Source organism: Haemorhous mexicanus, chromosome 2 (genome assembly GCF_027477595.1).
Source record: "Haemorhous mexicanus isolate bHaeMex1 chromosome 2, bHaeMex1.pri, whole genome shotgun sequence".
In the NCBI taxonomy this organism is placed as follows: domain Eukaryota; kingdom Metazoa; phylum Chordata; class Aves; order Passeriformes; family Fringillidae; genus Haemorhous; species Haemorhous mexicanus.
Window position 1 is genome coordinate 31,536,508 of NC_082342.1, and position 20,023 is coordinate 31,556,530.

General features: G+C 45.1%; 1 protein-coding gene across 1 annotated transcript in view; it reads left to right on the top strand.

Moving 5' to 3' along the window:
* The window catches only part of CASR (calcium sensing receptor), a 42,942-nt gene extending 23,271 nt beyond the window's left edge, over positions 1-19,671 (top strand). Inside the window, exons 4-6 of the mRNA XM_059838148.1 lie at positions 9,049-9,279; positions 12,691-12,814; positions 15,699-19,671. Coding sequence (XP_059694131.1) covers positions 9,049-9,279; positions 12,691-12,814; positions 15,699-17,149 — 1,806 coding nt within the window. The 3' untranslated portion in view covers positions 17,150-19,671. The remainder of the gene's footprint in view (positions 1-9,048; positions 9,280-12,690; positions 12,815-15,698) is intronic.
* The last annotated feature ends 352 nt before the right edge of the window (positions 19,672-20,023 follow it).

Here is a 20,023-nt window from a genome sequence, read left to right on the forward strand (position 1 = left end):
GTCAGTTGCCTTTGCAGGAACAGGGGTCTCTGCTTCTGTGAGAATATAGCACCTCTATCCCGCAAATCACTACGTGTGTCATAAACAATTAAATAATTCCATGTTTTCATTTCTCTTGAAATGGAAGACTGACTGTCCAAGAGCTATCATCACCACCTATGGACGTCTCTTAATTTAATTTAATTTATTCTTTTTTTCTGATAAAATTACTAGAACTAACAGCTTTTTTCAGAGGAGACTTGTACTATTGGTGCTATATTTTCAGTATAATTTTTTCTTACTTTCATATCCTAGTATTTATTTTGCTCTTCCGGCTGCACAAGGCACAGAGTGATTATACTGAGCAGCCTATAATAATGAACAGGTCTTTGTCTTGAGCAGTTAATTTTCTTCAATAAAGATTATGAATAGCTTAAATTATTACTGCTAACATATGGTACATTGTTTTTGTCATACACATTTAATTGTGTTATCCAATGACCTTCCCAGCTTTACAAGGAAGTCATTCAGTTCTCATCAAAGCATAACAACATTGAATGTTCTTGGTTATTCTCAGGCTTCACCCAGCTGTTTTTGAGTAATGAATGAACTCTTGCTTTCATTCTGTTTTTCAGTTCAGTGCAGATCTAGCATTTCACCAGAGCTGGGATGTCCATCCTGTCTTGCCAAACTTCCCTTGGAGTATTGTCTGTGTATCTCTGGCTGACCATCAATTCCTCTCTCTTTGACACCAGCCCTTCTTCCAGAGTCTATCTCCTTTTGTTCATCTGCCCTGTTGCCAACTTGACAGTTTAATCCTGGAGTACAGCCCAGACCTTGCACAGTAGGTGCTGACTGATTTTCATTATTTTGGCATGAAGTGCTCAGCATCCCAACTACACACCAGGCATTCCTTGTGTATGAAGCTGGATGTGTGTAACAGGAAGACATCCAAATTTTTTGTGAGGTATTTACAGTGAGAATCACAGCTCTGTGCCTGGGTACCTTACAGCTTCTCCGCCTAAGACACCCTTATAGTGATAAAAAGTATTAACAGTTCACTTCTTCAGAGCAGTAAACCAATAGACACCAGGCTGCTTGGGTGGAATCTGGTCACCAGAGATAGGACCTAAGGGAATGGCCTGAAGCTGTGTCAGGGGAGGTTTAGATCAGATATTAGAAAAGGTTCTTCACCCAGAGGGTGGCTGAGCACTGGAACAGGCTCCCCAGGGAAGTGGTCATAGCACTAAGCCTGAAGAGAGTTCAAGAACCATTTGGACAATGCTCTCAGGCACATGGTGTGATTCTTGGGGTGTCCTGTGCAGGGCCAGGAGTTGGAGTTGATGATTCTTGTGGGTCTGTTCCAACTCAGAATATTCTATGCTTCTCTGTGAATGTAGCAAGTGGTGTGAGGCAATGAATCACATCCTTCACTGGCTGAAGAATTCCATTATTTTCTGAATGGCTTTTGGAAAAAGGTGAGATTAGTGGTGTTGGCATATTCTGGCATCTTCATTTGAAAAACAGCATCAGCACTACATGCTGTCCCTCTTGGTGTACAAAGGGCAGCAGGGAAGGAGGAGAGGTTGTAGAGGAGTAGGAAAGTTCAGCTCTTGCTGACAAGAAGAATGCTTTGGACAGAAGGGTGAAATTCATCTTGCCCTGCCTCAGGCTTCTGGAAACAGGTATTACTGACACAGGGGGCCAGGGCCAGCACCTTCCTGCCTGCTCGCTTCCTGTGTGTCAGAATTTGTTGATGTTGTGATGACAGCACTGCCTTTCAGAGAGCCCAAGTGTTGGCCCTACATAAAAAAAGGGCAGAACAACATATTCCAAATTAGAGAATGCAGCAGGAATTAAGGATTTGATACAGAAAGTAAAAACTTGAGTTTTGCTAGCCTGTAAACAAAGATTGACACATAGGTAGTTGAAAGTGAAAGGAAGAAAGAAAAATACACCAAAAAAATATTGCTTCAAACCACACTTCTCTTAAAGTATTTTGTGAGTGGCTCTTTCAGAACTGGCCTGGGCATGTTTCCTTGTGATATTTGACCACTGGCAAAACCCAGGTCCTATGCACCATAACTCATGGCCTAATGCAACAGCTGATCTCTCAAGGCCTTACACCTGTTTTAGGATTATGAAGGCATCTTCTCCATGTGCTTGAAGAGAGATCTGAAACAAGAGAGGAGACTGGGCCCTTTGCAATGCAAAGTGAGAGTCAGGGCTTGCCATCTTGAGGACAGTTGCCAACTTTTCATCTTAATTCACACTGAGCCGTGATGTGGTATTGTTGGCTGCTCTCAGCACAGGCACTCTACCAAACCAAAGAGAAAAACATTTGGTATCTGTCAGTCCACAACTGTTTTACAGGCCTGAAGAGAGATAGGTAGACAAAAATTAAAACTTAAGCATGGGAAAATGTATGTTAATTGTCAAGATGGGATTACTTGCAACCATGTGTTAGGAGGGGTAATTGTCTGTCTTTTATGTGGTGACAGACACCTATATGTGCCCAGGTTGTCCTCCATTGCAGGACCATCTGACCTAGGGAGAAAACACATCAGAAAGAAACTGCAGAAAGAAGCCAAGGATATTAAACCTTTGACAGTACCTGGAGACTAGTTAAGGACCTGTCACAGTTGAGACAGAGTAAAGGACAGCTCATAGCACTCCTGGATACTGATGTTTATTTACATTTATTTAGGCATTAACAAGACTACAACTTTTAACTGCTTGATATCTCACACACTATTTCTTTCCCCACGGTGTTATGTCATCTCGTCTCACCTTCCCTTCCTGGTAGGGACGTGGTGGAGGTCTGTCAAGGTGGAAATTCTCACTTTATGCTCTGCAGCTCCTCTCAGTTACCTTTCTCAAGCATTACTGGCCAAGGTTACTGAGCATCCCCCAACATTTGTTTCCACACATATCCTTCATCTGCAGGATCTTGCCTTACATCCAGTGTTTTTCATACAAATATCATCTTCACTTTCTTGTTTCTAGCCCTGAGCCTAGGTTTTTGTTGCAATCAGCCTCCTAACTGGTGGATCTGTCTCCTATATTGTTACTAATTGGAGTGTTTAGGACGTGCCACTATTGTTTGGCAGCTACTATCCAAATGTTCAACTGCTGTCAAAATGTTCAGCTAGTCTGTGGTTTTTGCTTCAGAACACAGCTCAAAGTTCAGCTTTGGACATGCATGCACACACAAAATTCTCTGCTGTCCAAAATTTAGAATGGATGTTTTTGCCTGGCACCAGCCTCAGTACTAGTGACAGAAAGTGTATGTATTCTGCAGATCAAGAAAAGGGGGAGAAAGGAAGCTGCAAAGCAAAACAAAGGTATTAGGTGGTGTTTGTTAAAAGTGAGACAGCATCCTTCAAAGAACTGAGTTATGTTCAGTGAGTAAAATAGGAAGATTCATAAACTCTGGCAGATTAAATGTACAAATAAAATAAGGCAGGCCAGAAAAATGAATAAGCAATATCCTGAAATGGGGTAGAAGCTCGTAAATCTTACTTTGAACATTTCAGGAGTAGGATTGTTTGTTGAGCCATAGATTATCACTGCAAAAGACAAGGTAAGGCCATGACAGAAGAAAAGTGGGCTCCTCATGGACAAACTTAAGAAGGTTTAGTTATTTATGGGGGACTTATATAGGATCTGTCTAATGAAGTGACTATACAAGAAACTATTCAACACAAGAGCAAAATGAACCTTGATACCTCAGGGCAAGTGAACAATATTCACCCAAGGGATATGCCAGAGCTCACAGATGAAGTAGCAGAAGAGCTGGCTGCGGTGTCCATCTCCTCACTTGAAAAATCTTAGGCCTTGAGGTCTAGAAAGCTGACAGATGAGACATCAATTTTCTGAAAAGGTTCTGAAGGAGATCCAAGGAGCTAGCAGAGCCTGGTTGAGCCTATTATTAGAAATTGGTGTTTAAAACTTTAGGAAGGAAAAATAGAATATACCATGAAGAAGAAGACCATGACTTCTCTAAAGAGAAGCCCTACCTCACAAACATCCTGAAGTGCTTTGAAGGCTTTGGGTGGGATGAGTATGGATAAGGGAACTTCTATTCATGTGTATGTATGCTCAGGCCTCTTGAAGGCATCTTCTGGTAGTCTGTCAGCAAATTGTGTGTGTTGGTTGAAAGATAGTCAGCAGAGGATAAAAATAAATTATGAGAGCTGACTTATCACAAATGAAGTTGATCAAGTCTATGGTGGATTCCTCAGGTTTATCTGTATAGGAGTCAAAAAAAGCAAATGCACTTCTAAGAGTAGTCACACTGGAAAAGGGACAGAGAGGTAAACAGGGTGTCCTGGGGCCACTTTCTCAACCCTTGGTGCATCTCTCTTCAGTATCATGTGCAAGACTCAGAACTGATGAAGAAAACTGGGAATGCTTGGAGAAGGGTCAGTGAAACAGCTTCTGTACAAGATGTAGAAACACCAGGTAGGGCTCAGCAACCTGAGAAAGAGGTGGCTGAAGAGAGGTGATTGTAAAAGTCCTGAGAGGCATGGAAAAGGTGACCAGCAAATGACAGTTCTTTACCAATACAAGCATAAAAGTCAAAAGAGATGTGTAGCTGCTCTGTTCCAAAAGGGGATGAAGATGTGCTTGTCTCACAAAATCTAGGTGTCTGTGCTGTAGGAGGCTGTGGATGTGGAAAGTTCGCACAGGTGCAAAACACTAATGTGCAACATCATGGAAGAAAAATCCACCCAAAGGTTATCAGGTGCAAAACCTCCGGCCCAGGAATTCATTGAGCTGCAAAATGGGTGAGATGTTCAGGGGAAGTACCACAGCCCCTGTGCTTCTATTGTGGGTATTTGCTCTTGGCCACAGTCCCAAACAGGTCCCGGGCAGGTGAGCTGCCAGCCTGGTCTAATACAACTGTATTTGTGTTACAGCTCTATGGTCCTCCCATAAAAGTGGAAACCACATGACCCAGAATATTTAGTCTGGATAAAGTACAGGATGCTGCATGGCTGAGAATGGCCTTACCAGGAATAGTGGGAGGGTGAACTAGAGGGCAGCTTGCAAGTCCTTTCCAGTAATAGGTGTTTTAATTAAAAGGCACTGCAATTCAGCATGAAGCCTGTGACAGAGAGAAAAGAAAAGAAGGGAAAATTACAGAAAGAAATATATCTGAAGACAGCAGTTTGCACAATGCTCTCCCCACAAGCTTCCACCAGCTGCTGACAGTGTATCCAAGACACAAGGTCAGCACTTCTTTCATAAACTCTTGGTTCCAGGGTATGATACACCTACCCCTGACACATGCTGTTGGCCTGGCTGAAGCAAGGTCTTTTAGGTCTTTGTGGATTGAGTCCTGGTTAAGTATGTTTCTATCTTTAGTTGCAAAACACAGTGACACATTTTTAACTGTAAAACCTTTAGCTAATCGTTGATAGACTGGTGAATATATAATAGTTCTGGGGTTATTCAGAGTCTACAACTTCCTCTTTCAAAGGTTAGTGATTGTATGTTCCTTGTCTGTATTTTCACCCTGTAAAGAACAGAACTTGTGAGATACAGAGATACGATCCTGGGACTTTCTTGCTCCCTAAAAAAAGGAACAGGAACATGTTCTGGTAGTTCATTTTACAAGCTGCACCTCAGAAATTTAGATTTGAAGAAAAGCTTTGTTGTTTTCTGGAAAGAAAAAAAAAAGAAAAAAAAAAAACAGGCTTTGTTATTTCTGTTGTTCCTGTTGCCTTTCCATTTGTAATTTCAATCCGGTCATGTGCCTTTCGTGCATGAACTGATACACATTTTGTACCCAGTAGCTACAGTTGCAGAGCTGAAGCTGGTACACTCTGCCTGGGGAAAGACAACATTAATTGTAGATCAGCACTTCTATATGAATTAACAATCAGACAGGCATATCAAGTCATACATGAAATCATTTATAACCTTAATCCTCAGGTGTAGTGTGTGTGACCAAGGGAAAGATCCTATCAAACTAATCCTACAAAACCCCACTAAAAGCCACAGGTATATATTACTTCTTAAGAAACATAATGACAGGAGGGAAGGCCAAGGAACAGACTAATTTATATGAATGCTATGAAATTAAAACAAACAAAAAATTGCATTCAGGGAACCCAGAAACTTCTCCACCATTCATCTTGCTGACCCTAAGGCCAGTGAGCCTCCTGCTGCTGCAGCTGACCAGGAGAGGCAGGACTTGAACTGAAGAATCTTCAATATGGGTCTTGCACGATTGTCTCCTAGTGTGTGTAGCAACTGCAGTCAAAACAAGGGCAAGGTCTCCTGTCTGTGCAGGGAACAGTCAAGCCAGCAGTGATACTCAGGATATTCCAGTGCCGTTCAGAAGGATGCAGTAGTGCTGCATGAGGGTCATACTGAGTTGGAGTGAGGAGAAACATAGTATTAGGCTCAGCGTAAGGACAAACCTAATCTGGACATCAAAGCTGCAGCTGTCACCCTATGGTAGGTGCCAGAGCCTGCAGAGGAATGTGAGCTGCCTGCTGAGAACCTGCACTGCTGACAGACAAAGTTTCTGGTACCAGCCAGACCAAGATTGAGGCCCCTGTGCAGATGAGGCCAGAGTGAGGTGAGGCAGTACAACAGATCACTGTGGATCTGCAGATCCTGTCTGACTTCAGAGCTGTTTCTGCTCTGTTCTCACTGTACCCCAATGGAGCTGGGCAAGTGGCACCTTCCTGGGTACCCCTCAGGAATGAGGGGAATGAGAGGGGAGCAGGCTCCTATCTCCTTACCCAGCAGGCAATGCCCCAGCTCTCCACAGAAAAGTGCCAGCACTGAGCACTTCCTTTTGCTGTGTCCATCAGAGGGTGAGATCTTCCAGGGACAGGTCTTGGTTCTTTGGTGAGATAATTCCAACTGCATACCTTATGGGTGAGCTGGTCTCCAGAGGAGGGGCAACAGGGATGAGAAAGACAGAAAAAAATCCTGCCTTCTCTGTCTCACCTATTATTCAAAGACTGAATACTGTGGCAATATTTTGATATCCTTCCATCAACATCACACAAGCTGAAAAGGTATTGTTGGTCATATCCTTTGTAGTACTACGATGATTTTCCAGACTCTCTCAGGCTGGCATTGAAACAGGCAGTGGGAGGAGGGTATCTGTGGCTTTGGGGATTTTCGCTTGAGCTAGGAGGATCCCAAAAGGAAACAGCGAAAAATGAGACAATTTAGCACAACTGACAGGAATTAATGAAGTGATTCTGTTACCCTGTCCCTGTGTTTCCAGATGAGAAGGATTCATAAAAACAATATTGTCTGTTCTGTCTGTGGGGTGAAGAGGACTCTGCCTGCCCTGACAAATTGATTTAGTTTTGGCTTCTCTTGCATTTTGCCATCCAGAGTTGTATGTTTGGGTACTCACAGGTGGGAGAGAGAGAGGGGGAGAGGGAGAGAGAGAAACTGGGCTTATAAGCTGTCACAGGCAGTAGAAGCACAGCAGCAACTATGCTACTGGGGTCTAGGGGCAGCTGACAGCCAGGAACCCTCAGAGTCATCTTTCCATAGATGAGCTTGGGGAGAAATCTGAGAAGTGCCTAAACCAGCAATTATTTTTTGAACAGAAATACAATATGGCTGAATTGTATCACAGTTGCCAGAACAGGCTTTCTTTCATGCTGCAGTTTCTTAGGTCTACTTGTCAGGCTATCTAGATCATGAATTTTACAACTACAGTTGTCCCTGCGATTAGGGACATGCAGCATACTGGTTGAGAGCCATGAGCAAGCTGTGCCCAGGTGTTCAAGAAGGCCAGTGGCACCTGGCACTATCAGCAATAGTGTGGCCAGCAGGACCAGAGCAGTGATTGTCCCCCCATATACAGCACTGGTGATGCCACACCTCCAGTGCTGTGTCAGTTCTGGGCCCTGCACTACAAGACAGACACTGAGGTGCTGGAGCACATCCAGAGAAAGGCAGCAGAGCAGGGGAAGGGTCTGGAAAACAAGTCTCATGAGGAGCAGCTGAGGGAAGGAAGGGCCTGTTTAGCTGGAGAAAAGGAGGCTTAGGGGGGACCTTATGACTCTCTGTAACTCTCTGAAAGGTGGTTGTGGCAAGGAGGAGGTTGGTACCGTTTCTCACAGGTAGCAAGTGACATGATGAGAGGAAATGGCCTTAAGTTGTGCCAGAGAAGGCTTAGATTGAATATTACGAAAATTTTCTTCACTGAAAGGGTGGTCAGGCATTGGAATAGGTGTCAAGGAAAATGGTGAAATCACCGTTCCTGGAAGGGTTCAAAATACGTGCGGAGATGGCACCTGGGGACATGGTTTGGTGGTGAATAGAGCAGTGCTGGGTTAATGGCTGGACTTGATGATCTTGGAGGTATTTTCAGCCTTAATGATTTTATGATTCTATATAACACTTAAAGGCATGAGGTGAAAATTACAGGGAAGAACTCCTGGGAACAGGCAGAATGTGATTACTTTCAGCTGTGCAACTATGAGACAGAAGCCAAAAAAAGTGGTAAGAATTCTCCAGGTCTGCCATATGGCAAATGAGCTTGATTTGTTGGTGTTTTCTTACTGAAGTGCATTGGGCTTGGGTTTTTTCAATCCAGAGTCAAGTCTGAGTTGTTTCTCAAGCACTCCTGTTGCTGAGTGATCGATCATTCAGAGACTAGAGATACCAACTGAGAGCATTCATGCAGTGGTTGCAAGAGCAGGGTGAGAGCAATGCATGGGTGACTGAAACTCGTGAGAGGCTGCTGCCACTTCCCTGGGCCTAACAAAGAGCTCTGGGCTTGCAGAGGTGACTCAGAGGAGCAAAGAAGAATGTTAAATGGATCATGGGGTAGCATCAGTAAGTGTTACAGATGAGTTGCCAACCACCCAGAGGGCCACCATACCTTGTGTTGTCTACAAGGTTTGTACAGGCTCTGTGTGTTCATGGGATAGAAAACCTCCTACTGCTGTAATTAAAAGATTTGAAGAGATTAAGGTTTGTGGTAAAGTGATTCTTCCCATGTGTGTCCCCATTGCAGATGTGTGCTGTGGTAGGCTTGTAACACATAGGCATTCACAGTGTCTCTCTGTCTCTCTCTAGGTTCTCAAGCATCTGCGACACTTAAATTTCACCAATAACATGGGGGAGCAGGTGGATTTTGATGAGTTTGGGGACCTGGTAGGAAATTACTCAATAATCAATTGGCATCTCTCTCCGGAGGATGGCTCAGTCGTCTTTGAAGAGGTTGGGCACTACAACGTTTATGCCAAGAAAGGGGAGAGGCTTTTTATCAATGAAAACAAGATCCTGTGGGGTGGATTCTCTAAGGAGGTAAGTGCTTAAATCCTCACAGCAATGTTTTCCTGTTCCACAAGCTGAAATTTGAACTAGCCCTGCACACTCCTGCCATTATGGCTCCATGTCTCATGATAGGATCCATTCACCTTACTGGATACACAGTCTCTGCCATAGTTTTTCTTACCCTTCTTATACACTGAAATAACAGACAATGTCTCCTCCCCTTCTATACATTTGTTCACCCTAGGTATTAATGTTTTAAATTATATTCTTTTTTCCTGGCCCAAGCAGACACAGTAGAATTTTATAGCAGTGTTTCAAAGGGATGGAAAATTCATCACCCAAGTCTGGTTGTTGACTAAATCAATATTTCATCACCTCAGTAGTTTCACTGCTGAAAAGAGCCATCTCTTTCACTCCCATTATCTCTGTATCAAGAAGTGTCTCTTCTTGCTCTTAGTTATATTTACAACTATTTCTGCTGGGTTCACCCACCAAGTCCCAGAGCCTTCCTCACACCCTTGCCTTGCAAACCAACAGAACAAGCACTGTCAATCTGCCTAGGTTAACTTGGACATGGTGCTCAAATAGTGGAATAGTGTTCTGCAGCCTCAGAAGTAGTGATCTCAAGAGGTATCAATTGACTTCAGTCAGGCCTAAGTCCTTCTCCACTGTCTTGCATATGTTTAATCTTTTCAGCATAATTGTTGCCACTAGCAGGCAGGCTGTGTCTGACCCACATGATAAGAACATGGTGCAGACATCTGCAGACCAGAGCCAAATGAACTGCTGTCATCGCTGGCAGCAGCCAGCTAGGCAGAAACTCTGACTCCCAGAGGGAATACTGAGTGGGCATATGGTTTGTGGTCTGGGAATTGACACAAGGAGTAGAGTATTACCTTCAGAAATGCCACTGCCAGGCCCTGCTGGGATGTTTCAATGTGTTAAGCCAGCACCTAATTAATGAAAGAGGGGATTCACTTCCAGGTGATTATTCACATTGGCTGGCAGATCAGGTAATGCTTTTGCCTTAGTTACTTGCCCAGAACAGCTACAGCATGAGTTCAGCCTTTCCTTTACTCCAGCTTCACTTCTGGTTCAAGTCCAGAGCACTCTGAAGGAGGCATGAATTGAACAGAGCATACTACCACAGAAATACTGACCTCAGAGCTTTCTTAAGTCCACCTGGAGTCTCTAAGCACAAACTCCAAGTGGAACTTGAAAAACTCTGATATTATAATCCCTCCTTCAGACTGTTGCAAGTGCATCTTACACTTTTTCCAACAGTTAGGATTTATTGTTTTTTACTTAAACTGAGTGATTGTGTTCTCTTGGTCTAAATTTCTCTGGCAGTGCAATGTTTAACTTCATTCTCTGTCTTAAACTGTTAAAAATGTGACAGGATGTTGCTGAGTGTAATGCCAGGGTATATAAATTTTGTGCAGTGGAGGGGTTTGCAATCTCTGTGTCTGCTGCAGCCTTTTTTTTTTTTTTTTTCAGTTTATATACTTCCATTTTCTTTCAGATAAAAGGCTCTGTTCAAAAAGAGTAGCCGGTACTTCACTCACTGTGCCTCTTGTCATCCCCAACAAAAGTTTAAATGTCGGTAATTTTAACATTCAGGAACTTGAGCATTGGACAGACTTGCAAAAGAATGAGTTAAAGAGTAGGTAAGATAGATAGATTCATTTTGGCAGAACCTGATGAAATTCCCCACAGAATACTTAAGAATTCAGCCAAAGCAATCACAAAAGTACTAGCAATTCATCTTCCAGAAATGTGGAGGATGCATGATGTCTCAAAGGATCAGAGAGCAATCATAATACTTGGTTTTAAAGTAGTTATAGGAGAACCAAGGGAATTATACACAATTGATTTGAGCTTCAGTAACCTAAAACACTTGATAAAAAAAATTAAACTGTTTATAAACACTTAAAGGATAATAAACTGATAAGAACAAGCCAACATGTATTTGTCAAGATAAAATCATGCCAAACCAATTTAATTTTTCTCCTTGGAAGCTCAATCAACTTTGTAGATAATGGGGAAGCAGCGTGTAACTTCAGCCAGGCCTTTGATTCAGCTCTGTTCAAATCACTGGCGGCAGCCTAGGGAAAGACAGCCTAGACTGATGAAGTCCTCTTGATGGATGCACTGCCTGCTCAAAGACTGTCCCAAGGAATAGGAGCACTGTGTTTATAACAGTAGGCACTAACTGCAGAGTGCTTCAAGCCAGGAGCTGCAGGGAGTTGCCCTGTGTATGTGTCTATCCCATCAATGATGTAATCCTGATGAACAGCTTGGGAACAGCATTCCCAAACTGTGCTGCAGCTGCACTTCAGAGTGATCGGTAACACAGACTGCCTCACCAGAGCCACAGAGTGGTCATTTCTACATAGCAATTGTCATTAGTGAGGGCTTTGCTTCCCCTGTGGCTAAGGTTGATACCTGCACATAGGCAACTTCCAAACCATCACTAGGACTCCTTGCACAAATGCATCAATGCAGGAGGTCAGCGGGTTGGCAGCACTTGGGTAAACTAGCACCAGACTTCCAAAAAGGCAAAAGGAGGCTTCCAAACAGAACAGCCATTGACTAGGTAAGGATCATGGTACTTTGCTAGCAGTGGAAATTGTAGGTTTAACTCTCCTGAGCTGAGAAAGTATGTTCTGTGTCAACTCTCTTTCTTTAATTCAATTGGAAAGAGGTGAGCTCAACCTCAGGTCATGACTGTGTTACAAAGGTCCAGGCTTCCATTCATCATGCTGAAGTCTTTGTGTCAGTGTACTTCAGGCATGCAGTGAGCGTGCCCATGCAACCACTTTCTGTCAGGACACGACAATGCTCAGGTGGGCTCAGGGACAGCAGAAATGCCCAGCCAGCAGGTGACATCATTTACAGCATCAGAGGTCTGGAAACCTTTGGATCTGTAAAGCGCCACTGATTTGCATCTTTAGATGTTCAGTGTTCTTAAAGAAGAAGCGAGTTTCAGAAAACTTTTTAAAATAATTCCCACAAGTTATTAGCAGACATTATGCAATATATTGGATTGGGGGTCAGATGTCAGGGCCATCATCTCCAAGGCTGACTCAAATTCCTGCCAGTGGAGATTGATTGTCTTTTCTTCTAATCATCTAATGACTGTTTTGAGGTATGTGTGTCATGGTCACATTCCAGTTTGCAATGCCCACAATACAGCAGAGATTAAAAGGTCTGATGATCTTCCTTACTATCCCTTGATGTGTTCCTTCAGAGAAATCTCACTGCAGTGGGTTGGGGAAGGACTGTTGTGCAAAATGTGTCTGTTCTGTGGGCAGAAGAGATGAGCATTTGAGGCTCTTCATCCAGCAATGCCAATCAAGCAATAATACCCTTGGTGGAAGCCAAGATCTTGCCACAGTCTGATACTGGCACCATTAACCTGCTTGGGCTCTTTTCTTGCAGGTGCCTTTCTCCAACTGCAGCAGGGACTGCCTGCCAGGCACGAGGAAGGGCATCATTGAGGGGGAGCCCACCTGCTGCTTCGAGTGCGTGGACTGCCCCGACGGGGAGTACAGTGACGAGACAGGTAACGCACACACAGCTGCTGTGGGCCTGATGCCCTCCAGGCATCACCCACAGTTGTGCTGAAATCACTTCCCTGCAGGGCTGGCCTGCTGCCTGCCTTGCCAGGAGGCTTCACAGAAAGTCTGAGGGACTTCTGAAAAGCTTACAGGAGTTGAGTCCTGTGGTACTCAGGTCCTGTCTACTGCTAAGCCTGCTTGTCCCTTCTGCTTGTCCCTTCTGCTCTGCATCAGGAAAATTAAGGCAGAGAACCTGAAAAACAACTTGCATATAGAAAGCCTCTCAGGCAGCCACAAGCAAACTCTATTGCACTGTAGCAGTAACTTTTTTTTCCTCCAAAAACCTGGAGGAGGGAGAGATTCCCCATCCTAAATTCTGTAGTTATCTGTCTGCCCCCATGTTTTCCTCAAACTGTCAGGGTTTTATTTCATGCTTTACAAAGAAATAAAGTCAATTACATCCCAGATTTCACAAGCAGAGAGAAATATTTCCCTTTATGGACTCACCAACTACAGGTTCTGTTGATCACTGGCACTACAAAAGCTTAGAATCTGTGGATCCTACTGAGCACCCATGGACATGTGTTTTGTTCGTTTCATTGGGAGCTTGGATCAAGCTACTCAGGCTCTGGAAGAGACAGAAAACATAAACTCAGGTTTCAAAAGGGTTGAAAAATTTTGAATTTCCAACACCATTAGTGCTCCCCCAGTGCTGGGCATCCCCAGGGTAATGAAGGCAAGTAAATTATTTCAGGATAACAGTCCTCTCTACTCTGTCAGGCACTTGGGACCTCCTCACACCCTCTCTGGTGCGCTGGTCCCAGCAAACACTGCAGACCTTGCCAAAGATGAACAATTCAGTAAACTACTTGCAAAACTGAACAAGTGTTCTTTGGGAGAATCTAATTTGTGTCCTGTCAGACAGGAATTATATTTTTTTAGCATGACCATATAAGATACTTACAGGATGCTTGGAAGCAGCATTTTCAGATTAAATAGAAGCAATTCTGGTCATATGTAATAGGGGTCTTCTGGTGTTTTTCACATAATTTTGGGAGCTAGCTCTGGTGTGCAGGTGGAATTTATGGGGCTGAGGTGGCAACTGTCTTCTGACTCTACAGTTTCCTGCTGCAATTTCAGCTGACAGTAATAGTCTTTATTTCCCGTGCTTGCCAGCTTTATAGGCATAGAGAGCAGCTTTACAACCAGTTCCATCCAGCTGAGATAGCAATGCTAGCAGAGGAAACAATCTGTCCTTTCCCAGCTGTTTGCTCCCACACTTTGCCTGGGAGCAGTGCTGGGAAAAGGATGTGCAACCATGGAACGAATTGGATCAGGTCTTTGGTCATCCTGAAGACAAGCTCTTGGGAGGTTGAGTTTCCAACTAGAATGAGAATCTGCATGCCCTCAAGTGTTAACAACACTAAGGAGGGGAAAAGAATGAGCAGCCTTGCAGGAGGAGGGAGACTTGGTTGACTCCCTTCAGTGGCAGCACGGTCTCTAAGCCGCCACTAGACAGAGGTGAAAGTGGGTGTTTAGGGTGCAGTGCTAAATAGCTGTCTCTGTCAGAGGCTGCTGGATTCCCTGCTACACAAAATTAACTTTGCTTTGTCTGCAGCTTGCAGTTTATAATGAACTTCCAGGTAAAAGGCACAAGAAAAATAAAAATTATTGGCTGAATGGATGTAAATGAAATGACATGGTGATGACAGCTTCTGGCTGAGCTTTTGCATCTAGTGCCAGATTTTCAAATAAGCACCTTAAGTGAGGCAAAAAGTCCTTAGGAAAGCAGTGTCATATCAGGACATGGATGGTCTCTCCAACCACACCTCAAGAATAAGAGAGCTTGAAAACCTTTGGCCTCGTTAGCTGGGCATTCCTGACTTTCTCATTACCATCAATCTCTGCTCTGGAAGCTGTAGTCAGAGTCTGTGTCTGTGCTCAGGTACAAAACTCAGAGGGTGCTTGCTGCTAAAGGAGTTTGTGGACTCTCTGCAGCCCCTTGCTATCCTTCTGGGATCCCAAAAGCAAAGGTAAGTTTAGACCTCCAGCCCTCTCCTCGCAAGCCCTTTCTACTGCCATCAAAAGAGTTGTGATCCTCCCTGCTAGAGCACAAGACCCATTTGAGTCAAAGAAGAAGAGCAGAAGCAACAGGTCCTTGCTTTTTGGTCATACAAGCCATTGGCATGACCATGCTATCACAGCAGGCCCAACTACTTTCATGGAGATGGAGGCACCAATTTTCCCTTTGCAAGTATTAGTGGGACATTTGCTGGGTGTAGGGAGAGTGATATTATTAAGACACATCTTTCCCTGGCATTCCAACATGAAATGAGAATGTGCTGCAAGTCAAGGGCATTGCCTGCCTTCAGGGAAGAGCAATTTAAACACTAAGACTTGCCTCCATGGAATATGAAATAGGCTCTCAAAGCATTTAGGGAGGCAAGCACGTTTTTAATTTTCTCTGTAATAGAAAAAGGCAGGATATTCATATGATGATAAAAGTGTGAGAGGTATGAAGACAGACAGAAATAGAAGATAAAAGTGAAGGAATAAGGAAGAGAGAAAACCAAAGCCTGTGTAAGAGCTGATAGCAATCGAAGTTTGCAAAGTTTTGCCAAGAAATGTATTACAAAAAACATGAGGGCAGAGGCAGAGGAGGCCGGAACCAAGCATGCTTTGTACTTTCCTATATAGCCCCTGGGAGGCTAGTTGTTTCAGAGTAAGAAACTCTGAGACATCAGTATATGACTCTGGGGATCTGCTCACAGGAGCGGAACACTCCGTGTGTTTAAGATCAAGGCTGGTGTGTAGCTGCCATATATGTCATCCCACACTTCAGCCTCTCATTCTGACAAACCTTCCCTCTCCTTATCACTTGTTTTTCAGATGCAAGTGCCTGTGACAAGTGCCCTGAGGATTACTGGTCCAATGAGAACCACACATCCTGCATTCCCAAGCAGATAGAGTTTCTGGCCTGGACTGAGCCCTTTGGGATTGCTCTGACTCTCTTTGCTGTGCTTGGAATTTTCCTGACTTCTTTTGTTCTGGGAGTCTTCACCAAATTTCGCAACACACCCATCGTCAAGGCCACAAACCGGGAGCTATCCTACCTCCTCCTCTTTTCCTTGCTGTGCTGCTTCTCCAGCTCATTGTTCTTCATTGGTGAGCCCCAGAATTGGACTTGCCGTCTGCGGCAGCCAGCTTTTGGCATCAGCTTTGTCCTCTGCATCTCCTGCATTCTGGTGAAAACCAACCGTGTCCTTCTTGTCTTCGAGGCAAAGATCCCCACGAGTCTCCACCGAAAGTGGTGGGGCCTCAACCTTCAGTTCCTCCTGGTCTTCTTGTGCACGTTTGTACAGATTGTCATCTGTGTGATTTGGCTCTATACGGCCCCACCATCCAGTTACCGAAACCATGAACTGGAGGATGAGATCATCTTCATCACCTGCCATGAAGGCTCCCTGATGGCCCTTGGCTTCCTCATTGGCTACACCTGCCTACTGGCGGCCATCTGTTTCTTCTTCGCCTTCAAGTCTCGAAAGCTGCCTGAGAATTTTAACGAGGCCAAGTTCATCACCTTCAGCATGCTGATATTCTTCATTGTGTGGATCTCCTTCATCCCTGCTTACGCCAGCACGTACGGCAAGTTCGTGTCTGCTGTGGAAGTGATTGCAATACTGGCTGCCAGCTTTGGGCTTCTGGCCTGCATCTTCTTCAACAAAGTCTACATCATCCTCTTCAAGCCCTCCCGCAACACAATCGAGGAGGTGCGCTGCAGCACAGCTGCCCACGCTTTCAAAGTGGCTGCCAGAGCCACGCTGAGACGGAGCAACGTGTCCCGCAAGCGCTCCAACAGCCTGGGGGGCTCCACCGGCTCCACCCCTTCCTCCTCCATCAGCAGCAAGAGCAACCACGAGGACCCTTTTCCTCTACCAGCCTGCGCCGAGCGGCAGCGCCAGCAGCAGCGCGGGTGCAAGCAGAAAGTCAGCTTTGGGAGTGGAACGGTGACCCTGTCGCTGAGCTTCGAGGAGCCGCAGAAGAACGCCATGGCCAACAGGAACGCCAAGCGCCGCAACTCGCTGGAGGCCCAGAACAGTGACGACAGCCTGATGCGGCACCGGGCCCTGCTTCCCCTGCAGATCAATGAGCCCCTCGGGGCTGAGCCCGGCTTCCAGGCAGCTTCCAGCCCGGAGACCAGCTCGCAGGAGTCGGTGGTGGAAGACAACAAAGAAGAGGGACCAAGCCCTGAGGTGGAGCCTTCCCTGCCATCGGTTAACTCCCGAAATTTTATAGGCACTGGAGGTGGCTCTGTCACAGAGAACACGGTACATTCCTAACGAAAGAAGATTGCAAAAAGTACACCAGCCCCCAAGAGGAACTTGCTCACCTCTTGCTTCTGAACGGGAAAGGAAACAAAGACACACTGCTGTGACACAGCCCCACCACACCTTAATGCTAGCGTCGGCAGGGTAGCACATGTGCCTCCAGAGGAAGGACTGTGTCTGGGGAGCCTGGGATTGAATTTGCATTTGCTTTATTGAAACCAGGACATCTCAGAAGGACAAATGAAGATCGCCTCTGGTGGGGCTTAAGCAGAAGTCTGCATGCTGCCTTGCCTCCATAAGCTTTTCCTGCCAGACTGCAACTCAGCTGACTATGGGAGGCACTCGGCAATTCCACTATACCCTGCTTTTACATTTATGTATAATATTCCTCTTTCCCACTATGTATGATATTCCCTCTTTATGCAGTATATGTGATCTGTAACCATGTGCATCAGGACTCTCAGCTCTACAAAAGCAAGGTACACGGTTTCACTTCAGGAAAGCACAGTCATGGGGAAAATAAAAAAGCCCCCCACATCTGGCATGCTGTGTACAGCCAAGGGTGTGAACATGTAAAGTATTTAATGTGACAGAGCGCCCTGCTAATTTATATTTAGTAATGTCCCAGTCTCTCCTTTCTGCCCAACAGAAAATACTGGACAATACTCTCTGTAGACTCCATTGCACTAGACCAAGCTACTTAGGTTCCTACTGGTTTCCTCCAGCTGGAATAGCTTTACCTCCAGCCTGCCTGCTTTGGTGGAGGGGGAGAACAGCTTGTAAATCCCTCGCAGAGAACGCTGCAAAAGCGCAATGAGATGTATCCCTGATTGATTATGTCGCTAGTAGTCGTATGCTTAACCAAGTGTTGCTGCTGTACTATCCCACAAGGCATACATGGCTAACCCTTCACACCATAGTCAGTGTTGTGCTTTGCCGTATTAACCTGCTCACACCTACACGGAGCATTGCGACAGTCCTGGCGGTACTGGTGGGCCTGACACAGCAGATGGAACAAGGAGAAATGGAGGAGTTAGGGATGAGGAGGAGCCCCCAGCTGTGGTAATAGGATCACCCGAGCAGGTGAATATCTGAAGTGTGAGTGCTGGTAGATGACTGGATGAGACAGACATTCAGGCCTAGGTTCTTGGACACATATAGGGACAAATGGATGAGCTGGATACAGTTTTGCTCCTAAAAGCCGCCTACTAGGTTATTTCCCATTTTGAAGAGAGGGCACCTAGCACAAGAATGGTGGACTGTGCCTAAAGAATAACACTAAGGACGTCAGCAGAGAGCATAGCAGAACTTGATTACTCTTGTCCCACTCTTCCTAAAGCAGACATAAGTGCTTCTGGTTATTTCAAGGCATGCCTCGTTCTTTTTGATTCATGCTGGAAAAGTTGAAAAGAATCATTAGCAGAGAGATTTGTTGCAGCCTGATGAGAGAAAAAATACCCCTGGACAGCCTGGTGGGAGGGGCTAAGGTTACATTGCAGAATTTAATTCCCTCTTCACAGATTCCCCGTGGAAGAACAAGCATCTGTTAGGAAGATGTCAGTGCCCTCCCTCATAAGGCATGAAGGTAGTCTAGACCTCTTCTAGAAAGGTAGATGGGCCTGCAGCTCAGTGTGAGCAGAGACAAAAGGACTGTGTTCGAATGCATTGGGGGAAACACCACAATTCTCTTGTTACTGTTTTTGCTTGGTTGTTCTTCTGCCAGGGCAGGCAAATAAAACTTACAGGTGACATTACTGTATAAAAACTTTGTTTTGCCACCTCCACTTGTTGACAAGGAAGAGGAGTCTTGAGTTACAGGAGCAAAGTGGAAGTCCAGAACCCCAAGAAGCAGGCTATTCAGACCAGTTGCTTTAACCCTTTTGTTGATCTGTTGCATCCCCATTGGAGTGGGCTCAAACTTTAACTACACCACATAAGAACCAACCCAACTATAATTGTAAGGCTTGCAAAACACAAAATCTTCTAGCCCAAATTTTGGAAACCACATTCTACCCCTGGACCCAGCCAAGAGCTGCTTACTGCTTCTGAAACCTAGGTCCCTTCCCCAGGCTGCTGACTGTGGCCTATGGGCTCAGTTTAGGCTACGGAATTGAGCCCTGGGTGTAACTGCACGAACAGGGATGAGCACTAGATGGCAGAGAGGGTGAAAAGAGCCGTTTTGATTATGGCCTACACCTCCAAAAATTCCAATATCCGAGTGGTTTTAGTGCTAAGTGAATCATTCCTACCGGAGCAAACCCAGCTCAGCAGCCCCTGAAGTGAAGCTGACAGCACTGAAACGTGTAAGAGTTCAATGAGTGAAATGAAAACAACACAATTTACAAACCAAAGACTGTGTAAGAACACAGGCAATGTAAGAAACAGAAAGTCACCATCAGCTGCCTTGTCTGGAGAGCAATATTCACTAGCTATGTAGACAGTAGATGATACTGACACATTTGGGTGCTTTTCATTCCTTGGGTGTTTTCCATTCTTTACATTTACTTAAAAAGAATTTATACCCTGGCACACAATGAGCCTCCAAGAGCTGCAATCATTTTTTAGTATGGCCAACTGTGCTGTATTTGCTGGGGAAGCCCCTTCCACCCTCCCTGCTCTCATACGTGGAGTCCTAAGCCTCCAGCTCCAATGCTGCAAGAGAGCTGCTGCTGCAGCTGATAGCAGTGACACGCACGCTGGACACAAGGGAAGTTCAGTAAAAAAAGACCCCTTTGGGAAGGTGCTTTGAAACCAAACCCCTTTTCCCACAGAGAGGGGGATATGTTCTCATTCTGTCAAGTCCAGGAGAGGAGAAGGCTTGGTCAGGCACCTGTCCAAAAGCCTGTCAGTGTATCACACGTAACACTGACGAAGCCATGCTGGGGA